Raw genomic sequence first — 20,690 nt, forward strand, 5'->3', positions numbered from 1 at the left:
CTCCCTGCAGGTCCCCCACTCAGCGGGCCCCAGCCCTGCTCTGTGCTAGAGGCCAAAGAACCCCATTTGCTCTCTCTCAGCCCCTCGCATCCAGCCTCCCGCCCTCTGACTCCTCTAGGTGACAAGGCTGCCTGGGGGGTCCGGGGCACCAGCTGTCCCTTGCACCAGGCAGCATCTATCCTCTGTCTCTGGCCCCTCTGGTCTCTAGGTAGCAGCATATCTGGGTTTTATGGCCAAGAGTCTGGGCAAAGCAGCCCTGAAAAGGCGCCTTCACTCTGGGAGGCCTTCTCTGGCCTCCAACCTGTCTCCTGGAAAGAAAGGGGGAAAGAAAGGCTTTTACTGGTGCCAGGTAAGTGCCCTGTTACTAAGGGACAGGAAAGAGACGCGAAGAAGGCAGGAGCACTATAACCTCTCAGGAATCCCCCACCCTCACCCACCCTGCCTGGCGGCCCCTTACTATCCTCCCCTAGCTGGCCCCCACTCCTATCCTAGGCTTTCTGGGAAGGAGGGCATCAGCTGACACATCAGGTCTCTAGTCAGCAAGGGCCTGTCAGCGCCCCAGGCCCCGGATGCTCAGAGAGCCAGACAACCTCTACCCCTAGTTTGTGCACCACCTGGGCAAAAACTTCCCTTCTCTTGCTTAGGCAGTGCACCCCCGCCCAGTTCAGAGCGAGGTTGGGGGTGTCCCACAGAAAACTGGTGGGCTTCCTGATACCAAGCACATGTGCTCTCAGTGCTGAGGAGAGCAGGACCTGGACCACCTCCATACACAACTGATGAAAGAAGGCAGCTGAAGCCCAGAGAGGGGTAGTTACTTGTCCAAGGTCACACAGCAAGGCCCAGGATGCACCCACACCTCCTACCTCCCAGTCTGGGGCTCTCAGGTCCTTGTAGGCAAGTTTGGGGGTTCTCGAAATGTCAGGGTGCTGACACCCCCCCTCATCAACCAATACTCACACTCCCGGGACCCCCTTACCTCCTGGCCCTCAGTGGGCCCCTACCTCAGAGCCAGCTCCTGGGCGGGGCGCTCAAGCCAGACTGGACAAGGCTGGGCCGGACTAGGTCAGGGCGGGTCCTCTGCTCTCCGCCCCCTTCCCCCCGCACAACAGAGGGGTCCCAGATGACGGGGATGCTGCTTCCACTGCAAAGTGCAATTCTTCACACCCCGTTCGGCACAACCCTGTGCGGATGGACTCAGGGAGTCCAACTCTGCGGCGCGATCGCGGGGCTGCGGGATCAGGCGGGGGAGGGGCGAGGTGCGGGGAGACGGGGCGGAGCCAGAGTGAGGGCCACCCCGCGAGCTGCCCACTCGGACCGCGTCCCCTTTAAGACCAGCTGGCCCGTGCGCCGGCGGGGCGGGGCGGGGCGGGGCGGGAGCCGGCTGGCTCTCCGCTAAGCCTCCTGGGAGATGGAGTCCGCGCTCGGCTCGCGGGCCGGTTGGGAGCCCGGAGAGAACTACTAGTCCCAGTGGTCAGCGCGCGGCGCCGGCCCCGCCGCGCCCCTAGGCTGGGCACCGGCCCTCCGCCCCCTCGCCGAGCTGCGCTGGCGGCGGAGGGGAGGCTGCCGAGCGAGGGCAGGAGGTGGGTGCGACGCGGGCCGGGGTGTAGGAGGGCTCGGGACTGACCGGTGACAGGACGCGGGCCAGTCGGGGTACCTGCCCCACCATGAAAGGTCATCGGCACCAGCCTCGCCATTCTCATCTGTGAAATGGGGCGCGTTTTGGAGCGAGGCGAGCTGGGGGGGGGGCAGGGAAGAAACTGAGCTGTCAGAGGGGCGGGGCTGGGGAGGAGTCCAGCGGTGGCGAGGGTGGGAAAAGCCCGGATCTTAAGGGTCGCGTGGTAGGAGGAGCTGTGGGTGGGTGGGACGAGGGGCGGGGTCTCTAGGTGAGGTAGGCGACCTAGGGTCTGGTCCTGGGAGTGGGTGCTGCAAGAGCGGAAGAGGCGAGGCTGGGTTGCACTGGGTGGAGGATTGGGGCGAAGGCACAAGGATGAAAGGGACCCCTGTCAGCTTGGCTGTGGATGCACACACCTTCCCCTGCCCGTGACTGGCAATAAAGAGCCCATGGCTGGAGCTCAGTTCTGACACACACATGATCTCAATCGACTCACATCCTGCAAAGACGTCGCCATATCTGTTCACAGGTCGGGAACGCGGGCGTGGAGTGAAGTGCCTAGTCCCAAACCACGCAGGACTCCTCCGGAAGACCCTTGCTCTTTTCCTGCACTCCGGGGAGGCAGAGGTTTGGTCTGGGGTGGGTTGGTTAAGGAGAAAGCAGTGTCGTGTCGATGAGCTGCCCTTCACAAGTGGGGCAGCAGTTCTCCTGAATGCCACGCTGCAAGGCAGCCGTCCTAGGGTACTGTGAGGATGAAACGATTTGAAAGCCTTTTGTTTATAAATGGCCTTTGTGGGGAGAAGTGGGAAGACCAAGGGAAGAGAATGCTGGAAAAGGGGGCTCGGGTGCCAGAGGGGAAACACACGAGGAGGCAGGAAAGACAGCTAGGGAGATTCTGAAAGAGATGGCAATGGTGACACACCGGGTGGATGAATACTTTGCAAATCCCAAAGTCCCACTTAGTCAAGTGGCTTTTTTTTCCTTTCAGCCCGCCTTTTCCCTTTTGCCCTGATGGGCCGCCTACTCCGGGGTCCCTTTGTCAACCTGGGGAGGTGGAGGCAGCAGTGGCAGAGCCTGGGCTTCTTAGAGATAGGACAGGGCACACTGAGACTAAAGATACAGCTGTTGGGAGAGGTGAAGAGCAGCGTCCCTACATAGTCCTCTGCGCTGTGAGCCAGTGTCCTGATCCTGGTGTGCTAAGTGAACAAGGTGGGGAAGTCCCCAGCTCATTGGAAGATACACTACTTACTTTGGGCATTGTTCCTGTGGAGCTGGCCTTATCCATTCCCTTCCACAGTGAGAACCTTCTTGGTATTTACTACCCTGTGACCTCATCCTATGCCTTAAATACCCCAGGCCTCATCATATGCCTTAAATTCCAACTGGAAAATCTAGGAACTATTTTTTTTTAATTTCTATTAGTTTATTTGAGAGGGACAGACAGAAAAAGAGGCAGATAGATAGCGCGCCAGGGCCTCCAGCCACTGCAAACTGTGTGCGCCCCCTTGTGCATCTAGCTAACATGGGTCCTGGGGAATGAGTCTTGAACCAGGGTCCTTAGGTTTCACAGGCAAGCGCTTAACTGCTAAGCTATCTCTCCAGCCCCAGAACTATACTTTTTTAAAAAAGGTTTTAAGAAGCCAGGCATGGTGGTGCATGTTTTAGTCCCAACACTCAGGAAGCAGAAGTAGGAGGATCTCTTATGAGTTCAAGACCACCCTGAGACTACATAGTGAATACCAGGTCAGCCTCAGCTAGAGTGAGACCCTGCCTCAAAAAGGGAGGGGGGCGATGTTAAAAACCAAAAACAAGGTGACAAGTCTTTCTACTGGTAGATGACAGTCAATCTGGGTAGGAAGAAATGGTTCTGACTAAATGGGGGAAAAATACCTTTCTCTTCCCCTATGCAGCCTATTTCTGGGGATAGAAAGAGAGTTCCTGGCCCTAGAGGGAGGCTTGGCACCTGTCCACTTGAGTTGGTTGTGGTAAGGACACAGAATAAAACGCTCTGTAGGTAAAGAGGAAGAAAGTTCAGTTTCACCTGAGAGGGCTGACAGGTGAGATTTTTGCCTTTGCAGGCCAAGGCCTGGCGGAGGTGAAGAGGTGATATCTGATCATACAGGTCAGAGAGGGCCTGGCATAGCTGGCCTATAGAGTAGGAATGGAATGTGATCTCCGTCGTCTATGAGATTGATAGAGACTGGCACATACAAGTAGTTTCCCAACCACAACCACCCTTCTTGCCTCTATGGTCTCCATGACTGTCAGCATCTGCCCTGGGAACTGGAGCTACACAGCGGACTCAAATACAAGCCAAAGACCATTCGTTCATGGTCCTGTCTCACCCACCCCCCACCCCAGTCCCTCTGGTTCTTTCTCCTTCTCAACATTCCTGAGGTACAGTTGTGGCCCTCATTGTGAACATACTCTGAACCAACAGGAGTTTCCATCCTGCAGACTCTGGGCTCAGGAGGAGATGGCAGAAACAAACCTGAAACAGCCATGCTCTCACAACCTTGGTTCCAGCCCAGAAGGCAGGCAAGCCTAATGGTGGGGTTGATGTGGGAGATGGGGCCAGAAACCTGCCAGCTTATTCTAAAACTCCTCAGCCTGGGGTCATGTTAGCTTAGCCCCAGTTTACGTCCTCACCCTTTAAAGTGCAGAGACTTTTATGAAGGGACAGTAAGAGCCCTTCATGTTTCCCAGGAATAACTAACCAGCAGTGTAGTGAGCCTGGTTATTGGTGTTTGGCACTCTGATAGAATTTCACACTTGTGCTTCTTTGAGGGAAATATTCTTTCTCTTTTTCCAAAATACAACTGATACACACACACACACACACACACACACACACACACACGGTTTTAAAAGAAAGAGGAAGAGGCAGAGAGAGAGAATGGGCATGCCAGGGCCTCTAACCACTGCAAACAAACTCCACATGCATGTGCCACCTTGTGCATCTGGCTTACATGGGTACTGTGGAATCAAACTTTGGTCCTTTGGCTTTGCAGGCAAGCACCTTAACTGCTAAGCCATCTCTCCAGCCATTTGCAGGATTCCAGGCCACCGTGGGCAGCATTGCTTATTTAAGAGAGAGAGAGAATGGGCTGTTCTTAAAAAAAAAATTATTATGAGAGAGAATGGGTGCACCAGGGCCTCTAGCCACTGCAAAGAGCTCCAGACACAGGTGCCACCTGGCGCATCTGTCTTTTCATGGGCACTGGAGAATTAAGCCTAGGTCCTTAGGCTTCACAGGCAAGTGCCTTAACTGCTAAGCCATCTCTCCAGCCCCATTGTTCTTTTATTAGAAAAATATTTTATTTATATATTTGCAAGCACAGAGAGAGAGAAGAGGGGCAGACACAGAGAATGGGCATGCCAGGACCTCTAGCCACTGCAGATGAACTCCAGATGTATGTGCCACTTTGTGTATCTGACCTTATGTAGATACTGGGGAATTGAACCAGGGTCGTCAGGCTTTGCAGGCAAGCACCTTAACCATTGGGCCATCTCTCCAACTCTACAATTGTTCTTTTAAGTTTCCAAGCCTGCACAGACATTTAAAGGATAGCCCTACGTACATGCATCAATTCACATTTGGCCACTCTTGCTTTTACACTAAACTGTATTTTCCCCCAACTACTTCAGAGTAATTTAGCAGCCATGCATGGTGGCAAGTCACTCTAATGCAAGCTACTCAAGTGGCAGGAGGATCACTTGAGCTTGAGGATTCCAGGCCACCCTGGGCAGCATTGTGAAGACTCATTGAAAATAAAATGACATGCAGAAGCTGGGCATGGTGGCACACGCCTTTAATCCCAGCACTCAGGAGGCAGAGGTAGGAGGATTGCCCTGAGTTCAAGGCCAGTCTGGAACTACAGAGTGAGTGTCAGGTCAGCCTGGGCTAGAGTGAGACCCTACTTAGAAGAAAAAAAAAAAGTTATCCAGATTTAGTTGCACACACCTATGATCCCACATTAAACTGAGAAACTGAGGCAGGAGGATATATTCAGGTTTAAGCCAGCTTGGGCTACATAGCAAGACACTGACTCCAAAAAAAAAAAGGAAAAAAAAATCAGGACTGAAAAGATAGCTCAGCAGTTAAAGATCCTCGCTTATAAACCCTGACAGCCTGGGTTCAGTTCCCCAGTACCCATTTAAAAGTCAGATGCACAAAATGATGCATGCATCTGGAGATCATTTGCAGTGGCAGGAGGCCCTGGTGTGCCGGTTAGTTTCTCTCTCTCTCTCCTTGCAAATAAATAATAAAATAGTTTTAAAATTTATCCCACTTTCAAGAAAGTCAGTATTATCTAATAAGCACTTTAAACTATGTCCAAATGCCCACCCTAAATCTCTTAAGTATTGCTTTTTAAAATCAACCAGTCAAGACTGACGTATTTTTGCACTGATTAGTTCTCATTTCATCAACATAGAGCTGCCCCACATTTAATTAGACTCGATTAGTTCATTAGTGGTTAGAACCAGGGGCTTTTGGGTTTTGTTTTGCTGGCATTGTGCACTTCTGATTATGTCACACCAGACGGCACATGGATGGTATCAGTCCTGTTGTCCACGAATCCCAGATTTGATTACCAGCTAACATAACAACCTGACGTCTCTACTGTACGAGTGAATTTTCTCTCCCAATAAGTGGGCCTGTGAAGTGATCCTGTAGGCTGTCAGAATTGTGAATTCCTTCCAGACCACTTCTGCTGGCCACCTTCACCTGAATTACAACATTGAGAGTTACAGAATGGTATTTTTATAATTGTGCCATGCCTTCTAGATTTGTTAGTTAGCATTCCTTTCTTTTGGATGGGGACAGGGTCTCATGTAGCCCAGGCTGGCCTTGACCTCCCTGTCTAACCAAGGTTAGCCTTTAGCTTCTGATCTTCCAGCCTCCACTTCCCAAGTGCTGGGTTCACAGGCCTGCAACACCACACCCAGCTGGCGTTCCTCTTTATAGAGTGACATTTTCTTCTTTCTTCCTCTCCCCTCCTACCTGGTTTTTTCCTTTTTTTTCCTCTCAGTAGCATTATGGGCCCTCCCTCCTTTTCTTTAAGTCAGTGTGCGCAAATCTGTTATCAGCTTGCTCTTTTTGTAACTCAAATTACCCTAAATTTGGCCTTGAGGCTGTGACCTTACTAGACTGAACTTGCTGTCTGGCAGCATTTCCAAAAAAGTTAGGAACCATCATTTTCTCCAGGAATCCTGGTTTCTTACAGGAGCTATCTGGAAAGATCCATGTAGATGTTCTCATAGCTACTGGACATCATTTCGAGGCTCTGTGAGCGAACAAAACAGGGAGACAGAGAGATGAGTTAATACTTAGTAGGCTCATAGTTGTTACAATAGCTGATAATACACAGAAGATACTACATTCCAGTCCTTACAGTTAACTTGGGGACAACTTCAGTATCTTTTGTTTGGGGCTGAGCTCAGTGGCAGAGCATTTGCCTAACTTCTGCAAGACCCTGGACTTGATCCACAGCACCACAAAACATCTTTTGTCTTCGTCTCAGAAGCATCACAGGTATTTATTTTTCCTTGTAAAATAGTGTACCTGATGTGACTGGCCAGAAGACAGGCTTCAGGGTGTTCTCATTTGGCATTCTGGCCTGGATTCCTGGGAGATGGCCGTGATCATATAGTGCCTGGTCCTCTATGTTGCGGAATTCCGGCTCAGCCAACTCTAGCTCTGTGATCTTACATAGCTGCCTTCACTGCTCCAGGCTTCAGGCAGAGGGGAAGTTGAAGGAGGGTTGTTTGTTTTAATTTTGTTTTGTTTTGAGGTAGGGTCTCGCTCTAGCCCAGGCTGACCTGGGATTCACTATGTAGTCTCAGGGTGGCCTTGAACTCACGGCAATCCTCCTCCCTCTGCCTCCTGAGTGCTAGGATTAAAGGCGTGCACCACCACGCCTGGCTTCTGTTTATTTATTTTTTTTAGTGTGTGGTCTGCATGCATGTATATATATGTGTGTGTGCATGTGGGCACAGGTGTATTGCGAGATCACACATGTGCATGTACACGTAGATACCAGACAACAATCTCAGGTGTTCTCCTCAGGAACACTGTCCTCTTCTTTTGGAGACGTGTCTGTCATGGGCCTGAGGCTCACCATTAGGCGAGACTGGATGGCCAGTGAGCTCCAGGGATCCACCTGTCTTTGTCTCCCAGCTGTGAGTACAGGTGTACACCACCATGGTCAGCATTTTATGCGGATACTAAGATCGAACTCAGGTCCTCATGCTTGCAAGGCAAGCACTTTACCCACGGAGCTAATCTCTCCAGCCCAGCTTCAATTTTATAATTAAAAAAAAAAGTCGAGCCAGGCATGGTGGCACACACCTTTCATCCCAGCACTCGGGAGGTTGAGGTGGGAGGATTTCTGTGACTTCAAGGCCAGCCTGAGATTACATAGTGGTTTCCAGGTCAGCCTGGGCTACAGTGAGACCCTGCCTCAAAAAATAAAATAAATAAATAAGAATAAATTGAGATAACCACACCTACCCTGCAGCATGAGCATGGCACCGTAATCCAACAAACGAGGAAAATGCCTCGCACAGCTCAGAGTAGGTTGTAGATCCTTGGGACATGGTCATTCTCTGCCCTCTGGCATTTAGTTGGGTCAGAATCAAGTTGAGATGGCGGGTGTGTGAGCACCTGGTAAGAGGTAGAAGTGGGACAAGGAAAGACCGTCTCCAAAAGCCTGGCCACTGAATGCTAAGGACGAGTGTTCACAGCATAGACGGCTCCGCTCACCCCTGACTCCGCCGTGGCCCTGGGCACATTTCCTAACCCCCTGAGCCTCCGTTTCTCCTTTGTGACATGGAGGTAATACTCGCCTTGGAAGATCATTACGGAGCTTAAAGGAGCTAATTTATATAACGCAGCTATGATCCGTTTTGCTGCACAGGAAGTACTCAGTGCCCATTGGCTGTTTTCCTCCTGAGGTCTGCGTGGACTGGGTGCCAGGACACCATTCTAAAGTAGGAATGTCTAGAACAGTAGTATCTTGGCTGCCCTTACGAGACATCTCCTCTCAGAGATTTCTATTTTTTGTGTCTTAATTAGAGGTTGCCAACAAGATGATTTTCAGGCTCTAGACTGAAATTGCTGGGCCAGGCACCCACCCCCTGGAGCCAGCCCTGGGCATGCTGGCCCAGCTGACCTGGCAAGTGCTCTGAGGAACTGCTGTCCCTTGGCCCCTGTGGTTTTCTCAGGGAGGCACATGGACCGTCTTTTTCCTGCTTTTCACATTGGTAGGAATACGGAAGCTTTATGATCACCCCTTGGAAAGTCTCCTAAGAGAAAGTATTCATCCCCACATAGTGATGGTTTCTTTAACTCTTGCCTCCTGATTCCATTTTGCATTCTTTCACTTTTTGAATGTGACTTCTGAAGGCCTGGCTTTTCATGTGACTACTTTACCTCAGACAGCCTTGTTTGCTGTTGAAGTAGAAAGGTTCCAGGTCCCACCGGTGACCCTCAGGATCACTATAAATATAGCCCAACACAAAACCATGAACCTAAAATACTATGAGGTTTTGGGGTTTTTCTTTCTTTTCCTGTTTTCTTTTTGTAACTCGATTGCATAGTTCTCAAGGGGGTGTGAACTTTGTAGATGACTATATCCTGTCATGATGTCAAAAAAAAAAGTCTAGACACACCTGTGTGGGCTTACCCTGTGTCAGCTGCAGAGGGCTGACAACCTATCTCCTGGCCCTCGGATGTGAGTGGGCAGAGCCCCAGCTGGCAGGGAATGATGCCAGCCAGTCTGGCATGAATAGAGATGTGAGCATTTCTTGCTCACATTGCACACTGGGGTACTTTGGTGGAAGGAAAATGAGCAGAGCTTTGTTAAGCTCAGTCTTGCATTCAGATACCAGCATCTCCAACTGGGTATGAAACCTGAGCCGTCTCTTACCCTTTTGGAGCCTGTTTCCTCATCCAAACTGGAGAGATGGTATTACAGGGAGGAAAAATCATAGCTTCCTTACACTAGGTTCTTTGGATGGCCTACAAGTTAAATTGACATAAAGCAAATCAATAGGGGCTGGAGAGATAGCTCAGCACCTAAAGGCACTTGCTTGAAAAGCCTGCAAGCCTTGGTTAAATACCCCAGTACCCACTTCAAGCCAGATGCATAAAGTGGCTCATGTATCTGGAGTTGGTTTGCAGAGGCAAGAAGCCCTGGTATGCCCATTTTCTCTTTCTGTCTCCCCTGTCTCTGTCAAATAAATGAATAAAATATTTTTAGCCAGGTGTGGTGGCACACGCCTTTAATCCCAGCACTTGAGAAACAGAGGTAGGAGGATTGCCGTGAGTTCGAGACCACCCTGAGACTACCTAGTGAATTCCAGGTCAGCCTGAGCTAGAGTAAGACCCTACCTCAAAAAACCTAAATAAATAAATTAATTAAATACTTTTAGAAAACAGATTGATAAGAGCCATGCATGGTAATGCATGCCTTTAATCCCAGGAAAAGTAGGATTGATGTGAGTTTGAGGCCATCCTGAGAGTACATAGTGAATTCCAAGTCAGCCTGGGCTAGAGCAAAACCCTATCTCGAATGAAAGGAAGAAGAAGTAGAAGAAGAAAACATTGCCAGAGGAATCCCCATTTAAGTTAGTATGTGTACACATACTCAGGAGTCCCACAGACATGTGACTCAAAGGCCGCCCAGTGATTGAACTTGGTGCAGCATCCTCAATTTAGAAAGAAAAGCTTGGGGCCTCCGGGAGTGGTGGAGGAATATTAGGAGAGTGAGGGAAGGAAGCACGTGATGAATATTGGTTGGCTTGTCATACAGATAAAAAGCCTCTCAGGTGATAAATTATCTCAGATTAGCTCTCTTGGTACAAATGGGTTTCCTCATGAAAGTTTCCCGTTATAGATGCAAATTTCCCTTATAGAATCTTTTCAGAACTAGGTCCCTGTATACAATTTCTCAAAATAACCAGCTCAGAATGAATATGTCCAAGAGAAGGTGGCATATTCTAGCCTCCTGCAGTCATATTTGAAGGTAGGGTGTCCTGGACCATCAGAGAGTGTGGTTGTAAAGCCACTGAGGTAATGGATGGAAAAACATTTAGCACAATACAATCATTCTCTGCATAAATATATTAGGACTGGGGATGTAGCTCAATAACAGAGCTTGCCTAGAATTCCCAAGGTCTTGGGTTTTATTTCCAGCACTACAGAAACAAACATATACATAAATACTGGAGGTATGGTTGCAAGTTAAGCATCATCTTACACATTCTAATAAAATCTGTAGGTCAACAGAATTTTTTAGATTCTGTAAATCTAGAGAAAGAGCTATGAGTTGAATGGTAATGGTAGTGTTGGCGCAGCAGGACCCAGAGCTTTATGGGTTTTTTTTTTCCGTTTTTTTCCTATTTTTTTTTTGTCTGAGGTAGGGTCTCGCTGTAGCCCAGGCTGACTTGGAATTCACTATGTAGTCTCAGGGTGGCCTTGAACTCACGGAGATCCTCCTACCTCTGCCTCCTGTGCAGGGATTAAAGACGTGTGCCACCTCGCCTGGCTTTTTCAGTGTTGCTTTTGTTGTTTTGTTTTGTTTTTCGAGGTAGGGTTTTTTTTTTTAATTATTTATTTATTTATTTGAGAGTGACAGACACAGAGAGAAAGACAGAGGATGAGAGAGAATGGGCGCTCCAGGGCTTCCAGCCTCTGCAAACGAACTCCAGACGCATGCGCCCCCTTGTGCATCTGGCTAACGTGGGACCTGGGGAACCGAGCCTCGAACCGGGATCCTTAGGCTTCACAGGCAAGCGCTTAACCACTAAGCCATCTCTCCAGCCCGAGGTAGGGTTTTGCTCCAGCCCAGGCTGACCTGGAATTCACTATGGAGTCCGCCTCCTACCTCTGCCACCTGAATGCTGGGATTAAAGGCGTCAGCACCACACCCAGCCAGCTCTTTTTTACCCCCCATTCCTGGGAATTGAACCTGGGCTTGTGAGTGCTAGATTAAGTACTCTACCGAGCTGTATCTAGGCCCATTTTTCTTTTTGAGACGAGGTCTTGCTGTTGTACCTGTACAGTCTTGAACTTGTAACCCTCCTCCCACAGCCTTGCAAGTAGCTGGGATTCGAGGCCTGTACCACCAGCCCAACAAGATTTTAAGTTTGAGGCCAGTCTGAACTACAGTAGGGAGTTCAAAGCCAGCCCAGACCATGTAGTGAGCCCCGTCTAGAAAAAAAAAAAAAAAAAAAAAAAAAGCGAAAGGAACAGCAGGATATAAAGAAAGACTGTTGGACAGTTTACATCATAGTTGTGTAGGCACAGCTCTTCATTAGAAGGTAAAGTGCTAAGAAAAGAGGGCAATTGTCTACAGAGGATGTTTCTAGTGAGCAGTCACTGTTAGGCTGTGGTTATCGTCTGAGTATCTTGTATCCTTTGCCCATTTTTTTTTTTTTTTTTTTTTTGGTTTTTCATGGTAGGGTCTCACTCTGGTCCAGGCTGACCTGGAATTAACTCTGTAGTCTCAGGGTGGCCTTGAACTCATGGCGATCCTCCTACCTCTGCCTCCCGAGTGCTGGGATTAAAGGCATGCGCCACCACGCCCGGCTCCCTTTGCCCTTTTTTTTTTTTTTTTTTTTATTGCTTAAGCAAGTTTAATAGTGGCAGACTGTACTTGGTGGCCCAAAGAATCCAACTGATACACACATTCTCCTCTTGCCCTCCTTTTAGAAAATGATTTTGCAGGGCTGGCGAGATGGCTTATCAGTTAAGGTGCTTGCCTGAAAAGCCAAAGGTCCCAGGTTCAGTTCCTCAGTATCCATGTAAGCCCGATGCACAAGGTGGTGGAGGCATCTGGAGTTTGTTTGCAATGGTTAGAGGCCCTGGCATGCCCATTCTCTCTCTCTAATAAATAAAATAAAATATTATTTAAGAAATGTTTTTGCAAATAAAGCAGTCTAAATGATTGAAGCAATTGAAATGAAATGTAAAAAGGCTTGATGCTGGGCAAAAGTAGTGGCTTCTTTCTTCAGCATGTATTTACTAATATTGACCCCGGGCAGGCCTGCCCATGGGGGTGGGAAACACTACGTGGTCTACAGTCTGGAATGTGACGGTCTTAACTGTCAGCCTTTGCCCATTTTTTAACTTTTTCATTAATGCTGGGAGCTGGACTCAGGACCTTGCACATGCTAGGCAAGTGCTTTACCACAGAGCTACATCCCAGCTTTTGCCAATTTCTTACTTGAGTTTCTTATTTGCTCTTACGATTTATATACTCTGTTAGTCTTTTATATCAGAGAAGTGTTTTGCCAATATTTTCACCCCTGGTATAACAGTCTTTCATTTCCTTTTTTTTTTTTTTTTTTTTTTTTTTAAGGTAGTAGCTTGCTGTAGCCCAAGCTGACCTGGAATGTAGTATGTAGTCTCAGGGTAGCCTTGAACTCACGGCGATCCTCCTACCTCTGCCTCCTGAGTGCTGGGATTAAAGGCGTGTGCCACCATGCCCGGCTTACTTTATAGTTTTAAGTTTCATATTTAAGTCTATGATCCATTGAGAGTTCATTTTTCCTGTATGGTGCAAGAGATGGGTCAAGGCTCTTGCCGACCATGGGTGTCCAGTGATCTGTATTTTACCAAGGCTGGGAGTAGGCGCGTGGACATAGCCCGTCAGAGTGACGGGGTGGGAGGGCACCACTGCCAGGGACAGTTGTGTGAAGTCTTGGGAAGCACAGAGAAGAGAGCTCTTTTTTTTTTTTTTTTTTTCTTCAAGGTAGGGTCTCGCTCTAGCCTGGAAGAATTCACAATGTAGTCTCAGGGTGGCCTCGAACTCATGGTGATCCTCCTACCACTGCCTCCCAAGTGCTGGGATTAAAGGCGTGCGCCACCACGCCTGGCAGAAGAGAGCTGTTAACAGAGGGGAGATACAGGGAGGGACAGCTTTGCAGAGGTACTGACTTCTAGATTGGGCCTCGAAAGTTACTAGCAGAAAAGACGGAGGTAGAAAAAGGCGGTACAGAGAGAGTAGAGGCAGGGAAAGTAACAGTGTGAGAGTGACCCGGGTGCCCGCAGTGCCGAGCCTGGCACGCGTGGAGAGTCAAGGCTCATGAGCGGAGGGCAGAGTGGGTGGGGTGAGGAGGCAGGAGCATTTCGAGAGCGTCAGTCTGCAGAGCAGAACAGAGCGTGGGCAGAGCCAGCAGGCCAAGGGAGGACGCAGGCTGGGAAGGGAACGGGAAGAAGGCCTGAGCTCCAGCAGTACTTCTGGGAAAGGGCTCAAGGAGACAGAGTCAAGACACAGATCTCAGGACTACAGAATCAGCACTCCTGCCCACGTCTTGGTCTCAGGCTGTTGGTGACCGAAAAAGAGTTAATAGCAGGTCTGGAGCAGAATTCTAACTATGGAATATCTGGATGGAAATGGCTAGGAGGCTTCTAGATACACATGGGACCGTAGGTCAGCAGTAGGTCATTACCACCTGACCAAAGGTGCCTCTCTCGTGAAGTTTCTTGGCCCTGTGGGGGGGGGGGGCAGTCCTTGCAGTCAGGTCACTGTCATTCCTTTTGCACCAGGGCCTATCAGGGTGGACAGTGGTACAGTGACTAGAACATGGGGCCCTGCTCTGTGACTCAGTAGGTGTGGAATACCCTGGATTTGGAACAGGAGGCCTGCCTTCATAACCAACCTCTGCCCCTGTCAAGTGATGCTGTTGGCTTCCCCAAACAAAGGACCAGAGCCATGAAGGCATGATGGAAGTGGAAAAGCCAAGTGCTCTGCTGCTTTGGCAAGCAGAGAAGTAAGAGTTTGGGAACCACCCATCACAGTTATCCAGGAATGACCTACGGCTACAGCAACCTCCCCCCTACCCCCACCATAGTGTCCTGAGCTCTTCTGCACTAACACAGAAGGAGGCTGAGGGTCAGTGGCCTGCAGAACTGTCAGAAAGACAGCCCAATCCCTCGGGCCCCTGAGCCTGTGGGGCTAAGCCACTTCACATAGCCTGAGCATGAAATCCAGTGTTTTAGAAAGGAAGGGGTTATTTGGTATTTCCTCAAGGAGAAAAATAGAATATGCAAATTATTACCTAGAAAAAGAGAAGAAGAGGGAAAGAAGGAAGAGAAAGAAGATTTTGGAATGAGTAAACAGTGACCCACTCCTGAGCCCAGCGTCTGCCTAACTCAGCTGTTAGCCCCCAGCACCCTAGCCAGCTGCTGTTCCAGAGAGCCAGCCCCCCCACGCCTGCCTTCCGGGGCGGCTCACCCACCTCTTTCGCTTGGACCTCCCCGCTGTCTCGCAGCCCATCTGCTCCGGGCTCCTGCCAACAGTTTTGTAACTTCGTCATGGACTGGTTTCTCTATAGATGCTCCAGATGGTTAATGCTTCTCTGCATTATCAAAGTGCCCCCATTAGACTGGGAAGGAGCCAGAAGGGAACGGTCCCCCACCCACACTCAGGTGAGGCATCTGAGCATCTCCCCCACCCAGCCTGGTCCCCGGGCCACTGTAGAGAAAAGGGGCTCAGGTGGAAGACACGTAGAAGTGCTTGCCACCTCTGCTGGGTGACTTTGGAGATGAACCCCCGCCCCCACCATGGACCTCTGTTGTCCTATCTGAGCACGCAAGTATACTTAGCAAGATGTTTCTTGATTCTCTGGTTGGCATTTCCCCCACAGCTCTTGGTGCATCGATCTCATCACTGCACCGTTCCCGTCTCTGCGAGGGCCGCTTCTCTTGGTGTCCCTGTTCTTACGCTACTGAGTCCATTCCACAAGCAAGTAAAAGGAAAAAGGCTCATGTTAGAGGCAGGCTAAGAGGGTATAAATCTCGCATTTTCCAAAACCTAAAAGAGAGGTTAGAATTCAAGATTTTGAGTCGACGGAGACTCGCCGCCCTGGAGGCTGTGAGGTGGCAGGGGTGCTATCGAAGAGTGGGTACGGCACCCTTGGGAAGGGCGCTCTGGGCAGAAGCTCACAAGTTTCCCTGGCTCGGAAATGTTTCAGAGAAGGTTGGGGAATTGAATCGCGATGGGAGGCAGGCCACCAGGAACCAAGAGTGTCTTCAGGCAAGGAGAATGCGACCAGTCAGGAGGAGACCAAAAAGGTTGTTACTTGGGGGCTGGAGGCTAAGTGACCCATGGCAGTTCCGGTAGATGGAAGTGGCAGCAATCACAGCCATTTGCAAGTTGAGAAGAATCAGCATTGATAGAGCAAGACTGTGGAGTCACAAATCCCCAGCACTTGTGAGAGCCCCAGTCTTCCGGCTCGTTAGCATTTACACTGCTCTCTTTCATAAAGAGACCTGGATTTGGAGTCCACCGAGGCACCTTACCTCTCTGGGCTGGAAGCAAGTCTTGTCCTGGTTTTCCTCTTATGTGCAGCAGGAATGGATGGCCCGTCTGCATCGAAAGATGATAGGGGGCTGAAGGGATTTCTTAGAGGTTAAGGTGCTTGCTTGCAAAGCCTAAGGCCCCAAGTTTGATTGCCCACATAAGGCGGCACATCATCTGTAGTTTGTTTGCAGTGACTGGAGACCCTAGTGTGCCCATTCTCTCTTTCTGTCTCTCAAATAAATACATAAAATAAAAATTTAAAGAAAAAGGTGATAGTGGAACTGGGGAGATGGTTCAAGCTGGAGTACTTGAGTTTGGTCCCTAGACCTCATTTAAAGACGCGAGCAGCTATAACCCCCAGCAGGCAGACACTGACAGCAAGACGGGAGGCAGAGGCAGGAGAATTTCCCAGAAGTTCACAGGGAGCAAGTGCATCAAAGAACAACAGAGAGAGTCCAGAGGGAGACACCTGCCTCAGGATGAGGCGGAGCATCAATCAAGGGCCTGCCTGAAAGCTGCCCTCTGACCTCCTCATGTGCCCTGTGGCATGTGTGCCTGCATACAAATAAGAAAAAGGCTTTAAGGGCTGGAGAGATGGCTTAGTGGTTAAGCACTTGCCTGTGAAGCCTAAGGACCCCGGTTCAAGGCTCAATTACCCAGGACCCACATTAGCCAAATAAGGGAGCACATGCATCTGTGGAGTTTGTTTGCAGTGGCTGGAGGACCTGGTGCAAGCCTTCTCATTCTCTCTCGCTGTTGCTCCTCAAATAAATAAATAAAAATAAACAAAAAAAAATAATAAAGGCAGGCATGGTGGCGCACACCTTTAATCCCAGCACTCAGGAGGCAGAGAGAAGGATCACCATGGGTTCGAGGCCAGCCTGAGATTAACTAGTGAGTTCTAGGTCAGCCTGGGCTAGAGTGAACCCTACCTCGATAAACTAAAAAAAAAAAAAAAAAATTAAAAATTAAATAAAAAGGCTTTAAAAGATGAAAAGGGGATGGAGAGATGGCTTAGCAGCTAATGCACATGCCTGTGAAGCCTAAGGAGTCAGGTTCAATTCCCTAGTACCCACATAAGCCAGATGCCCAAGGTAGTTACATGTGTCTGGAGTTCTTTTGCAGTGGCTGGAGGTCCTGGTGTGCCCATAATTTCTCTCTTAGCCTTGTTCTCTCTCTCAAATATATTTAAAAAAAAAAAAAAGATGAGAGGGCTGGGCATGGTGGTACATGCCTATAATCCCAGCACTCAGGAGGCAGAAGTAGGTGGATCACTGTAAGTTCAAGACCACCCTGAGACAACATAATTCTAGGTCAGCCAGGGCTAGAGTGAGACCCTACCTCAAAAAAAAAAAAAAAAAAAGAAAGAAACAGAGGACTGTTATATAGACAAATTCATACATAATTTTTTTAGGTAGCTTCCAGCCCAGTCCAGCCACATTTTCCTGTTCTCTAGCCTCACAGAACATTTAGATTCACCAGGGGAGCTTTTTAGAAATCTCAAGAATCATGTTCCAGACCAATTAAAATACAGGCTCTGGTGGGGTGCAGGCTTGAGGGTATGTGATTCCCTTGGGAATCTACTGTGCTTTGCACAATGTGGCAATTATCAGCCACTCCACGGTTACTCTTCCATGTTGGTACAAAGAATGTAGACTTGACAATACTTGGGTGTTAAGGACAGTCACTACCCAGATGTAGTTGGATTATAATAGTTACTTCTCACTTTTTCCTCTCCCTAGGGCTTTCCCAGCACCCCGGCCTCCTGCCATGTCCGACCCCATTACCCTGAATGTCGGGGGGAAGCTCTACACGACCTCTCTGGCAACCCTGACCAGCTTCCCCGACTCTATGCTGGGCGCCATGTTCAGCGGCAAGATGCCCACCAAGAGGGACAGCCAGGGAAACTGCTTCATCGACCGCGATGGCAAAGTGTTCCGCTACATCCTCAACTTCCTGCGGACCTCCCACCTGGACCTGCCCGAGGACTTCCAGGAGATGGGCCTGCTGCGCAGGGAGGCCGACTTCTACCAGGTGCAGCCCCTCATCGAGGCCCTGCAGGAGAAGGAGGTGGAGATGTCCAAGGCGGAGAAGAACGCCATGCTCAACATCACGCTGAAGCGGCACGTGCAGACGGTGCACTTCACCGTGCGGGAGGCGCCCCAGATCTACAGCCTGTCCTCCTCCAGCATGGAGGTGTTCAACGCCAACATCTTCAGCACGTCCTGCCTCTTCCTCAAGCTCCTGGGCTCCAAGCTCTTCTACTGCTCCAACGGCAATCTTTCCTCCATCGCCAGCCACTTGCAGGACCCCAACCACCTGACTCTGGACTGGGTGGCCAACGTGGAGGGCCTGCCGGAGGAAGAGTACACCAAGCAGAACCTGAAGCGCCTCTGGGTGGCGCCCGCCAACAAGCAGATCAACAGCTTCCAGGTGTTTGTGGAAGAGGTGCTGAAGATTGCCCTGAGCGATGGCTTCTGCATCGACTCCTCCCACCCACACGCTCTGGATTTTACGAACAATAAAATTATTCGGTTGATACGGTACAGATAAAAAAAAAAAAAAAGACCCCAGCATCATTGAGATGAGGGTCCCAAGAAGCTCCGTGTCAGCCAAGGCCTTGAGGAGAGCCTCCCCAGTGACTTGAGGCAGGGGACTGATACTAATCTGTATTAATTGCATAGCAGTACTTGATTCCCCCCCACCACCCCGTGATGAAGCCCGCCTTTTTGGAATCCACATGTCCTCTGAACACAACCACCTTTTTCTTGCCATTTTGAGCTGGAGATGGACAGTTTATCATGACAAGTGAAGAGTCGGGTGATGGATTCAAGAGGAGCCCACGGGAGGACTTTCTGGCCCTGACAAAGAGCAGCCGTTTTCCCAACGGCTCCGTCTCTACACCACTAATCACTGCCTCACTCTCTCTTCTCTGAAAAGAGCCCTGGCAGCAGAGGAGGTGGGCTGAGAACTAGGGAATCCCCTTGGGACAGCAGATCCCATCTCCACCACTCTTGATGTAACCTCTGGAGGATAGATCAAGGACCTTGGACTCCTTTGCCCCGGGGTGACCATGTTTGGCTAGCTTGGAATGCATTATGTTCCCGGACCTCTTTCGTGGCCCCCACGCAGGAAGAGTTGAGCTATGGAATGGCCTAGAGGAGTGAGTGAGTGAGTGAGTGCCCAGGGTTCAGAAGGGTGGGGTGTCCCTCCTAAGGAGGACAAGTCTAGGGATTCCTGGCTTCAGAAACAGGCTGCTGTCCAGCAGAGGTGTGAAAGCACTGGAGCCAGTGCGACGAAGGGCACTTCATGACCCAGCCTGGTGCTGGACTTTTGTAATCCTTTCCCAAGATTTTGAAGTGTCTCTGAAAACCAGTTTGTTTAAGCCAATATACTACAGACTCTCAGGGTTGGCAAATAATCCAGTAGTTGTTCTGTTCTTCCCTTTCCCCCAAGACACCCCAGCACCTTTGGGGATGAGTGCCTATCCTCTAGTACCTCCAATGGGTCATCCACACCAGCTTGTATACCCCTGGCGACAGGAAGCTCACTATCCCCAAGGCAGCTCCTGCCAAGGTTGAGTGGGGAGATCTTCCTTATATTGGCCCCAAATCTGCCCTGCTCTTTCCATGCACTGGAAAAGGACCTTCCTTCTTACCCAAATATCTATCCTTGCTTTGAAAGTCATCACCTCAAGAAGTCAGACACTACTCTGAAGGTATCATTAGTCAGAACTCCGACTCCCCTTTGGGGTCCGCCTTTAGAATCAAAGTTAGCGCCTTTCCATCCTTTTTGCATTGTGTGTGGCCCCTCCTCACCCCCTACCCCCCACCAGCCATGACTTAGCATGATCCTGACCATGTCTGCTTGGGAGCCGATCACAGAGATCAGAGGACCGTAACAGGGTCTTGGAGGGTAGTGTGGGAATGGTCTAAACCATCACACTGCCAGGCATAAGTAACCAGGCATATGACACTCCTGTCAAGGAAGCAGCAGCCTTCCCCGGTTATCCTGTCTGGTCTTAACTTGCCCTGGAGTGCTCAGGGCAAGAAACCCCAAGTCACTACTCCCCAGCACATTATGATCCACCCCTGGGGCGACAGCACTGGAGAAAGGCTCCAGACACTGCCCAGGAAGCCGGGACAGGCATCCACAGGAGGCAGGCCAAGCAAGGGCAAGATAGCTACAGCTTGTGCCTGGGGAGCTGGGAACCTGGGTCATGGGCAGAGCCAGGTCTCCCAGGCAATAAAGGCCTTCTCCTCCCTGCAGTGGGACCCAGGAGTCTCTGTGATAGCCACCCCAGGCCATCAGGCCAGTGGCGGTCTTGAAAGCTCATCAAGAGCCCACTTGACAGCCGAACAACAGAAGTTGTGACCACCGCAAGACAAGTCACAGAAGAAGCCTCCTGAGTCAGCACTGCCCTTATCTCTCCAGAAAAATTTGCTTTCTCCATTGTTTTGGTGCTTCCTAATTTTAGCAGCTTGACTTTAGAGAAAGTGCAGAACCTGTGAAGCCACTAACACGCTAAGTGACTTCACGAAAGTCACTCACCTTCACTGAGCCACCTCCATTTCTTCATCTGTGAAATGGGCATAACAGTAATATATAACCCTACCTACCTCACAGGGCTGTTGTGAGGATCAAGTGAAATAATGTATGCAAGAATAAATGGTAAATGACTATTACTTTGTGTCTTCTTCCAACATTGCAAAAACTTCCTTAAATCAGACCAACTCAGGTTTGAACTGGCTCCATTGCTTACTGTA

At 49.8% G+C, this 20,690-nt stretch overlaps 2 protein-coding genes across 12 annotated transcripts in view; one reads left to right on the plus strand and one right to left on the minus strand.

Moving 5' to 3' along the window:
• Positions 1-1,282, minus strand: part of Usp35 (ubiquitin specific peptidase 35) — a 29,403-nt gene extending 28,121 nt beyond the window's left edge. For 3 of the 5 annotated variants that reach the window (XM_045145373.1, XM_045145375.1, XM_045145371.1), the window contains exon 1: positions 1,002-1,282. The gene's annotated coding sequence lies outside the window, so the exon portion shown is untranslated. Of the gene's footprint in view, positions 1-976 lie in introns of all 5 variants that reach the window. The other 2 variants (XM_045145374.1, XM_045145372.1) reach the window with 1 other exon arrangement.
• On the plus strand, positions 284-20,609 carry Kctd21 (potassium channel tetramerization domain containing 21). Of its 7 annotated transcripts, XM_045145377.1 has the most exons (3): positions 1,540-1,580; positions 2,142-2,239; positions 17,667-20,609. In XM_045145377.1, the coding sequence occupies exon 3, from the start codon at positions 17,695-17,697 to the stop codon at positions 18,475-18,477; it is 783 nt and encodes a 260-aa protein (XP_045001312.1). In that variant the 5' UTR covers positions 1,540-1,580; positions 2,142-2,239; positions 17,667-17,694; the 3' UTR covers positions 18,478-20,609. The 7 variants fall into 7 exon arrangements, with proteins under 7 accessions (XP_045001317.1, XP_045001313.1, XP_045001312.1 ...); XM_045145382.1 differs by lacking the exons at positions 1,540-1,580; positions 2,142-2,239 and adding an exon at positions 284-349; XM_045145378.1 differs by lacking the exon at positions 2,142-2,239 and having other exon boundaries at positions 1,539-1,580.
• Positions 20,610-20,690: the final 81 nt, after the last annotated feature.

Source organism: Jaculus jaculus, chromosome 3 (assembly GCF_020740685.1).
Source record: "Jaculus jaculus isolate mJacJac1 chromosome 3, mJacJac1.mat.Y.cur, whole genome shotgun sequence".
NCBI lineage: Eukaryota > Metazoa > Chordata > Mammalia > Rodentia > Dipodidae > Jaculus > Jaculus jaculus.